Source organism: Oncorhynchus gorbuscha, unplaced genomic scaffold, assembly GCF_021184085.1.
Source record: "Oncorhynchus gorbuscha isolate QuinsamMale2020 ecotype Even-year unplaced genomic scaffold, OgorEven_v1.0 Un_scaffold_1875, whole genome shotgun sequence".
Classification (NCBI taxonomy): domain Eukaryota; kingdom Metazoa; phylum Chordata; class Actinopteri; order Salmoniformes; family Salmonidae; genus Oncorhynchus; species Oncorhynchus gorbuscha.
In genome coordinates, this window is record NW_025744947.1 from 58490 (window position 1) to 68787 (window position 10298).

General features: G+C 40.1%; 1 protein-coding gene across 1 annotated transcript; it reads right to left on the reverse strand.

The window, feature by feature from the left end:
- Window positions 1-3303: 3303 nt before the first annotated feature.
- On the reverse strand, window positions 3304-6203 carry LOC124017332 (ladderlectin-like). The gene is made up of 6 exons (XM_046332586.1): window positions 6132-6203; window positions 5170-5235; window positions 4929-5029; window positions 4329-4505; window positions 3509-3617; window positions 3304-3409 (listed from the first exon to the last, which is right to left on the reverse strand). The coding sequence occupies exons 2-6, from the start codon at window positions 5225-5227 to the stop codon at window positions 3318-3320; spliced, it is 537 nt and encodes a 178-aa protein (XP_046188542.1). The 5' UTR covers window positions 5228-5235; window positions 6132-6203; the 3' UTR covers window positions 3304-3317.
- Between the last annotated feature and the right edge of the window lie 4095 nt (window positions 6204-10298).

Genomic DNA, 10298 nt, shown 5'->3' on the forward strand with positions numbered 1-10298 from the left:
TAACTAGTAGTCAACTTTTGGGTCAATTTAACCACTTCCGGTTGCTCCAGGAAGCTTAGAATCGACACAGGTAGACCTCATAGGGGCCTGATGGACTGTCATCGAAGACAGGTTCATACGATATTCATAACCCACATAGGCTTCAGGTTGAATTTAGGGGTGCAGGCAATGTATTCCTATGGGGAGAGAAGTCAATGCAAACTCTTTGAAGTAAACACCTTCTTTTACCTATTAAGGGTTAATGCCACACGGTCAAGGTTAGTCTTGCATTGATCGAGAGAACCTCAGGTACGTTCCTGAGGTCGAATTGTGCTTCTCACCTTAACGGTTCTCTCACTGTCACCCAAAAGCAAATGACATTGAGGGCCAGCCTTCATTTTGGGCCTACTTTTCTAATGGTCGCTGTGCTTAGACCGAGCGAGCTACGGTCAAGCGGGGCATCTTGTTGAACTCGGCACGGCCTAGAGAATATGGACATGCCATTGTAGGCTTTCTGTGTCTTTAAGCACCGCACTTTGTCACTCCATCCTTGCTGTGTGTGTTTCTGTGTGTGTGAGAGAGAGCTTTTCTTTGACATCTGTTGGGAGAAATGACTGACTTACAGTTTATGGGGGTTGCCTAATCACAGTTTTGAAAAGATCTGACCTTTTTAACCCTTGGAAACTGCCACCGTGACACCATTTAAGGCACTTCCGGTTGGCACAGGAAGCTATAAATAAACTCATATCCTGATTGGGGTATGCCTTTACAGAATCCTGAGTTTTGTCTTTACGTTAAGAACTGAGTTATTTACGGAGGGTTTAGTGAGTGTGTGTTATTTCAGAAAATCATAGAAAATCACAGAAATCTCGCAGAGCTCCGCAGCACACTTTAGAAAGATTCGTAAGAACACCCTGCAACTGGATCTGTAACCGTTGAAAAATAAACACCTATCCGTGAACATCACCAATCTGTCATTGTACGATTTCTCTTAAATGACGATAGATAAATGGCTGGTTCTTTTTTTATTGACACCGGAGGCTCCTTGACTTTGACGTGAAGTGGAAAAATAATTTCTCTATTTTCATTTTGGACCTTTAATCCCAGATAAATGGCCATAACTCAAAAACCATTGAGGCCTAGACGCCATCTTGTTCAGGGCCAACTGCCCATTATGCCGAACCTACGCTCACAGAGTTTCGGCTTCGAAATATTTTCCGTTTCGAGATAAGACCCCGTCGTGAATCGTGATGTTTTGTCCAATAGCAATATGATTGCTTATGCCCTCTTGTGGGAATTTCCGGGACAGCGGAAAAATGACCAAAACTTGATTATTTTTGTAAAACGGAAAACGAATGTCTGACAAAGTTCATTTGATGACTTCCCGGTAGGTCCGGCCCTGCCGCTCGGCCCAACGCCGCCAATGAATTTTACAAACGATTTCGGACGTCTAGTAAGGGACCGTACATTTGCAATATGGACTTTCTCACTAACCATACAGCAACTGCTGAAATGTTCCCTTAAGGTATGAAAGGACAGTAGCAGCTGCTTAACTTCTTAAGGGGCAGTGAGTTGCTTGGATGAAAGATGCACAGAGGTGCCCATATTAAACTGCCTGCTTCTCAGTCCCAGTTGCTAATATATGCATATGATTATTCACATTGTATAGAAAACACTTTGAAGTTTCTAAAACCGTTTGAATGATGTCTGTGAGTATAACATAACTCATATGACAGGCAAAAACCTGAGAAGATTTTTAACCAAGATCCTATTGGAATCACAGCGAGATATGGATGTGTGCACTTCCTACTGCTTCCACTGGATACCAACAGTCTGTAGAACTTTGTCTGATGCCTCTACTGTAAAGGGGGGCCAAATGAAAGGAGAATCAGTCAGGTCTGCCATGACCTGACAATGCGCGTTCACATGAGGGAAGTCCATGTAATTCTTCGATTGGAACTTAATTTGAGATTTATGTTAAAAACATTCTAAAGATTGTTTCAATACATCGTTTGAATGTTTCTACTGACTGTTACGGAACTTTTGGACATTGTCAGCCTTTAGTGAACGCGCTTCGTGCTAACGCGCTAACAAAAGTAGCTACTTGGACATAAATGGACATTACCAAACAAAAAACATTTCTTGTGAGAGTCCTGGGAGTGCATTCCGACGAAGATCTGCAAAGGTAAGTGAAGATTTATGCTTTTGAGTTTTGTTGACTGTTCAATTTGGCAGTGAACTGTATGGCTTCCTTGTGGCTGAACCCTGTTTTCAGATGATTGAATATTGTGTTTTGCTGTAAAGCTTTTTGAAATCTGACAAAGCGGTTGCATTGAGAACAAGTGTATCTTTAGTTATGTAAAACATCTTTCATCAAAGTTCATGACTATTTGTTATTTGACTTGGTTCTCTGCAATTTCTATGGATACGTGAGGCATTTCTGAACATGGTGCCAATGTAAACTGAGGTTTTTGTATATAAATATTAACTTTATTGAACAAAACATGTATTGTGTAACATGAAGTCCTATGAGTGCCATCTGATGAACAAAGGTTAGTGATTAATTTGATCCCTTTCTGCTTTTTGTGACTGATTTTGCAGTGACCTAAATAGTTTCTGGGGATTTCGCTGAAAAGCCTATTTGAAATCGCACACTTTAGTGGGATTAACAAGATTACCTTTAAAATGGTATGAGACACATGTATGAGGAATTTTAATTGTGATGTTTGAATTTGGCGCCCTGCACTTTCACTGGCTGTTATATCGATCCAGTTACCGGAATTTCAGCCATAAGACATTTAACTTACATGGAAAGATCAAGGTGAGGTTTGTCCTTTGGATGATCTAAATATTGTTTGATATCTATTTTCACAATCTTAACAGAAAATATTCACATATGAGTTCTGTTATACTCAGACATCATTCAAACAGATTTAGAATCAGAGTGTTTCCAATTCATATTCTAGCTTTAAGGACTGAGTAGCAGGTAGTTTACTCTTGGCACATTTTTATCCAAGCTATTCAATACTGCCCCCCTGTCCTGATGAAGTTAAACATACTGCATCATGTCACAGGTGTGCATCTACCAAAAGTTAAGCACGATGACAGTCGTGGTCCTGGTGGCCCATGTAACATTAGGGTTGTGGGTTTGAGACCCAGAGGACCAGTGAGAAAAAGTACTAACTACAACATTCAATAACAGACAAAATAGTGTCCACATTTTATTGGCTGCAAACAAATCCTCAATATTTGTGTAGTAACTGAGACTTCATTTAACAGCAACAAAGCTTCCCATGAAGTATTAAGGACAAAGACACTACGGAATAGCATTGCTGCTTTTAATGGATACTCTGGCGAAGCGGCAGGAGCCTCAGGGAGCACACAGAGGGCAAGCTCCTTTCACATAATGCATTGTCCCAGCGCTGTTGACCTGAAGACAAAACCAGAATATTCAGCTGTACACACAGAAGGAAAGTTAAATTAACTAGGAATAAGTTGAATTTGATGACTGATACTGAGTTTACTGTACCTCCAAAGTTGATATGAACACAAGACTCTCTGGCACCAGCACCAGGCCTTCCTTTAGCCCAGTTCTGGTGATCAAAGTCGGAGCCATCACTCCAGAACCACCGCCTGTCCTGAGGGGGGGAAAGTGGGGTTTGAGAATAAAGACTAAATGTAGTCCTTCCTCTACCACCTGAAACCAAACAGTTTAAGCTACCACTACTTCAAAACCCACCGACTGGGACTGTTGCTTGTGTAGAGAAGCTACAGCCTACTCCTCACATTTGCAATCATCCCAACGCATTTCAAAGACTAAAACAAGTCTACAACTTTTGAAGCTAGAATCCCCATACACGTGGTTACAACACTGAATGGAAGAGATTACTTTGATCAAATGTATACTTACCTAGAAACATTTTACATGAGTATAAAGGCCTCCTGAAGTTGACAGTAAAATAATTTAGCAAACTCATCTAGAATGACCTACAGGGTCAATTAGGATTAAGGGCGTTGCTCAAGGGCACATCAGATTTCACGGAGTGAGCTCTGGGATTCAAACAAGCCTTTATTGGCCAACGGCGAGGCTACCTGTCGCATGGCAACTCTTGATATATTATATGGAAACCATTACAATAGCTGTTAAAAAGCAGCAGCTCCTCTTCCTGGGGTCCACAGAAAATGACATTAGAACTACTCAGACAGAACTACATAATCAAATTACAGGTAGCCTACATGCCACATGTCCCGTTTTTAACCAGGTTTGCTGTTCACTTGAGCAATAAGAAATGGAACGGCGTTCCTTGCAATAATGGCTCTATATATCACTGTAGGCTTAATGGTCCCACCTTAACCGAATAAAATCCGCCAATCCAGGTAGGAGGGAAACCAACAGTCTTGACCAAGACCAACGCCTGTAGAAACTGGTCCTCCTCGGAGCTGTGCACAGATGCCAGGTTTGCGCCAAGGTACTTCACAACGTTGGGTACAGACACCAGTTGATCCTCAAGGGACACACAGTACCGCTAGAGAAGAAAGTATTAGTTTAACTAGGCATGTCAGTTAATGATTTTCTTATCTACAATGACAGCCAGGCAGTAGATGGGAACAAAGACATTTCATGTATTAGTCAGTCAGCTTTGCTGAGAATTTGTCTTCTGCACTCTAAACCAAATATCGACCATAGCAACTAAATCGTTTTTAAAAATCTTAAAGATACTAGGTTCTCAGTCTTAAGCCGTGTCCGGTGGGTTCCAGTATACAGGAGGCACGACTCCACATTAAATATTCAAAATGTATAGAAAATTCCCATCTTTTAAAGGAAATTTCAGTATTTCACATCAGTCATGTGTTGCAGTTTAAGAAAGTATCACCTTTAAGGTAATGTCAAAGACCTAATTTCAACTACACTTCCCCTTCAAATTCACAGAAGATGGTAAGGGTGATACCTCTGCTTCAGGCCAGCTCCTTGTAGTGTTTACAAACATTAAACAGCGTGATCCATATTTGGTCCAACCGGAAGGACACAAGTCTTCTTCTACAAGTGAATCTGTAAGGAGAAGTTAGCGGTGGCTTTAAAGGCTATTGGAGAAAGATCTACAAACCAGAGCTACAATAGTATTTGTTGATCAGTCAGTCACCTCTGCTACAACAAATATACAGAACGAGTCAAGAAAAGTAGACTCTTACTTGCATCTCCCAGAGCAAAGGCAGCACTGAGAAGCAGAAGACTGGTCAACATGGTCATGGAGTCTCCTGAGAGAAACAAAGAGTGAAGCCATCAAAACCAGATTCAACTCCACATACAGTAGATTAGAACAGGAATATGTCTGCTTTCCTAAATGCCAACCTATTCTCTAAACAGGGTTGAGGAGAATTTCTGGGCAGGTATTTCTCTCCACTCAGACAGAAGTAATAAAGTTATAATTCCCAAATGTAGAAATGTCACTCATGTTTGGTTATGGCCAAATCTGTCAGAAGACAAGCATTATGATTGAACAAAATTCAATTCTGCTTCTTTTACTTTCCAACAAAAATAAAAGCAAAGTATAAAATGCTGGCAGGTCAGGCTCAGTGGCTTGTAACACCAGTAGGTAAGGCTTAGTGGCTTGTAACACCAGTAGTTAAGGCTTAGTGGCTTGTAACACCAGTAGGTAAGGCTCAGTGACTTGTAACACCAGTAGGTAAGGTGAAATGGCCACCAGGAAAGGCTGTGATAACATGTGGTGCTGGAGGGAATACACCACAGCCCAATATTAGACCCATTTATTAATAATATAATATATGCCATTTAGCAGACGCTTTTATCCAAAGCGACTTAGTCATGTGTGCATACATTCTACGTATGGGTGGTTCCGGGACATTCCATTTAAGGGTGAAGGTAAAAACAGCATTTCATAGTTTCTTGTTCACGGAGACGCAGTGCAACCAATCAGAACAGTCTACAGGATTATAGATGTAAGACACATTCTGCTAGCAGGAACCATCATTATACCATGTCTCATCTCACTAGCTGTAACACTTCCCTTACAGTTAAATTAAAGGTCTAATACTGGGCCAGCTGCACCATAACAATACACATGATGAACAGGATATTACACCCCAATGCAGGAAGTTAAAACCCTGGAAAAGTTACAATAGCAGGAACTTACTTTAGCCAATCAACAACAGGAACAATAAAGGAACTGGGACACCACAAATGCTGAACAAACCAAGCAGAACAAGCTGCTTATATACCAGAAGAATGGAAGAGGAATTGGTGATGAGCAGAGTGAGTTCAGGTGTGGTGAGTTAGCAGGAAAGGGGCGTGTCCAGAACGTAACTGAGTTTGTGGTCCTGGGTGTTGATAGCTAAGTCTGGCTCACACTAGCTCTGGTCATGTGTGTTGATAGGGTCTGGTTCACACTAGCTCTGGTCCTGGGTGTAGTTAGGGTCTAGCTCACACTAGCTCTGGTCCTGGGTGTAGCTAGTGTCTGGCTCACACTAGCTCTGGTCCCGGGGGTAGCTAGGTCTGATAATGATTTGCTCCGACAGTGCATGATGTCAACGTTGTTTTCTGTTAATTATTTGTCTGTGTTAGTAATTTCATTGTATTTCCAGGCCACAATAGTCAACACTTCACAAAACAGTATATTGTTATTCTGAAAGCCGTCATTATAAATACGAATTGGTTCTTAAACTGACTTGCCCAGATAAATAAAGCTTAAATAAAATACATGAATAAAATATGTCGATATATACTCGACACCAAGTCAATACCAGTTTTAACCAGGGGGGGGGGCATGACATCATCTTGGAATGTATTCTCTCCATTATGACAATATAATAATAATAGAACATAATATAGTATAATATTATATTTTGATGGACTTCATAAAGTTACATAGTACCCTATACACTTCCAACTATAATATGATACTACAATATCGTACCCTCCACTCTAACAAGGATTTTGTGTATCAAGAAAGACCATCTACTTTGGGGCGGGGGGGTGAACAACTGTCACTATTTACAAATGGAGTCAATCGATCAATCAGTCAATCGATATCAAGTCTGATGAGCATTATAGATATTTCTGTCAATCTGTCAATGTCATTGGTGTGAAAATACAGGGCCCTCCAGCAGAGGGCAGGGCCCTGTTCCATTCTAATGTTCTGATCCAGGTTGACCCATAGAGTTCCATTCTAATGTTCTGATTCTAATGTTCTGATCCAGGTTGACCCATAGAGTTCCATTCTAATGTTCTGATTCTAATGTTCTGATCCAGGTTGACCCATAGAGTTCCATTCTAATGTTCTGATCCAGGTTGACCCATAGAGTTCTATTCTAATGTTCTGATCCAGGTTGACCCATAGAGTTCTATTCTAATGTTCTGATCCAGGTTGACCCATAGAGTTCTATTCTAATGTTCTGATCCAGGTTGACTCATAGAGTTCTATTCTAATGTTCTGATCCAGGTTGACCCATAGAGTTCCATTCTAATGTTCTGATTCTAATGTTCTGATCCAGGTTGACCCATAGAGTTCCATTCTAATGTTCGGATCCAGGTTGACCGATAGAGTTCTATTCTAATGTTCTGATCCAGGTTGACCCATAGAGTTCTATTCTAATGTTCTGATTCTAATATTCTGATCCAGGTTGACCCATAGAGTTCTATTATAATGTTCTGATTCTAATGTTCTGATCCAGGTTGACCCATAGAGTTCTATTCTAATGTTCTGATTCTAATGTTCTGATCCAGGTTGACCCATAGAGTTCCATTCTAATGTTCTGATCCAGGTTGACCCATGGAGTTTCATTCTAATGTTCTGATTCTAATGTTCTGATCATTTTTGACCCATTGAGTTCCATTCTAATGTTGTGATCCAGGTTGACCCATATAGTTCTATTCTAATGTTCTGATCCAGGTTGACCCATAGAGTTCCATTCTAATGTTCTGATTCTAATGTTCTGATCCAGGTTGATCCATAGAGTTCTATTCTAATGTTCTGATTCTAATTTTCTAATCCAGGTTGACCCATAGAGTTCTATTCTAATGTTCTGATCCAGGTTGACCCATAGACTTCTATTCTAATGTTCTGATTCTAATATTCTGATCCAGGTTGACCCATAGAGTTCTATTATAATGTTCTGATTCTAATGTTCTGATCCAGGTTGACCCATAGAGTTCTATTCTAATGTTCTGATTATAATGTTCTGATCCAGGATGACCCATAGAGTTCCATTCTAATGTTCTGATCCAGGTTGACCCATATAGTTCTATTCTAATGTTCTGATCCAGGTTGACCCATAGAGTTCTATTCTAATGTTCTGATCCAGGTTGACCCATAGAGTTCTATTCTAATGTTCTGATCCAGGTTGACCCATAGAGTTCCATTCTAATGTTCTGATCCAGGTTGAAACATAGAGTTCTATTCTAATGTTCTGATCCAGGTTGACCCATAGAGTTCTATGCTAATGTTCTGATCCAGGTTGACCCATAGAGTTCTATTCTAATGTTCTGATCCAGGTTGACCCATAGAGTTCCATTCTAATGTTCTGATCCAGGTTGACCCATAGAGTTCCATTCTAATGTTCTGATTCTAATGTTCTGATCCAGGTTGACCCATAGAGTTCCATTCTAATGTTCTGATCCAGGTTGACCCATGGAGTTTCATTCTAATGTTCTGATTCTAATGTTCTGATCCAGGTTGACCCATAGAGTTCCATTCTAAAGTTGTGATCCAGGTTGTCCCATAGAGTTCTATTCTAATGTTCGGATCCAGGTTGACCGATAGAGTTCCATTCTAATGTTCTGATCCAGGTTGACCCATAGAGTTCCATTCAAATGTTCTGATTCTAATGTTCTGATCCAACTTGACCCATAGAGTTCCATTCTAATGTTCTGATTCTAATGTTCTGATCCAGGTTGACCCATAGAGTTCTATTCTAATGTTCTGATTCTAATGTTCTGATCCAGGTTGACCCATAGAGTTCTATTATAATGTTCTGATTCTAATGTTCTGATCCAGGTTGACCCATAGAGTTCTATTCTAATGTTCTGATTCTAATGTTCTGATCCAGGTTGACCCATAGAGTTCCATTCTAATGTTCTGATCCAGGTTGACCCATGGAGTTTCATTCTAATGTTCTGATTCTAATGTTCTGATCCAGGTTGACCCATAGAGTACCATTCTAATGTTGTGATCCAGGTTGACCCATATAGTTCTATTCTAATGTTCTGATCCAGGTTGACCCATAGAGTTCCATTCTAATGTTCTGATTCTAATGTTCTGATCCAGGTTGATCCATAGAGTTCTATTCTAATGTTCTGATTCTAATTTTCTAATCCAGGTTGACCCATAGAGTTCTATTCTAATGTTCTGATCCAGGTTGACCCATAGACTTCTATTCTAATGTTCTGATTCTAATATTCTGATCCAGGTTGACCATAGAGTTCTATTATAATGTTCTGATTCTAATGTTCTGATCCAGGTTGACCCATAGAGTTCTATTCTAATGTTCTGATTATAATGTTCTGATCCAGGTTGACCCATAGAGTTCCATTCTAATGTTCTGATCCAGGTTGACCCATATAGTTCTATTCTAATGTTCTGATCCAGGTTGACCCATAGAGTTCTATTCTAATGTTCTGATCCAGGTTGACCCATAGAGTTCTATTCTAATGTTCTGATCCAGGTTGACCCATAGAGTTCCATTCTAATGTTCTGATCCAGGTTGACCCATAGAGTTCTATTCTAATGTTCTGATCCAGGTTGACCCATAGAGTTCTATTCTAATGTTCTGATCCAGGTTGACCCATAGAGTTCCATTCTAATGTTCTGATCCAGGTTGACCCATGGAGTTTCATTCTAATGTTCTGATTCTAATGTTCTGATCCAGGTTGACCCATAGAGTTCCATTCTAATGTTCTGATTCTAATGTTCTGATCCAGGTTGACCCATAGAGTTCCATTCTAATGTTCTGATTCTAATGTTCTGATCCAGGTTGATCCATAGAGTTCTATTCTAATGTTCTGATTCTAATGTTCTGATCCAGGTTGACCCATAGAGTTCTATTCTAATGTTCTGATCCAGGTTGACCCATATACTTCTATTCTAATGTTCTGATTCTAATATTCTGATCCAGGTTGACCCATAGAGTTCTATTATAATGTTCTGATTCTAATGTTCTGATCCAGGTTGACCCATAGAGTTCTATTCTAATGTTCTAATCCAGGTTGACCCATAGAGTTCCATTCTAATGTTCTGATCCAGGTTGACCCATAGAGTTCTATTCTAATGTTCTGATCCAGGTTGACCCATAGAGTTCTATTCTAA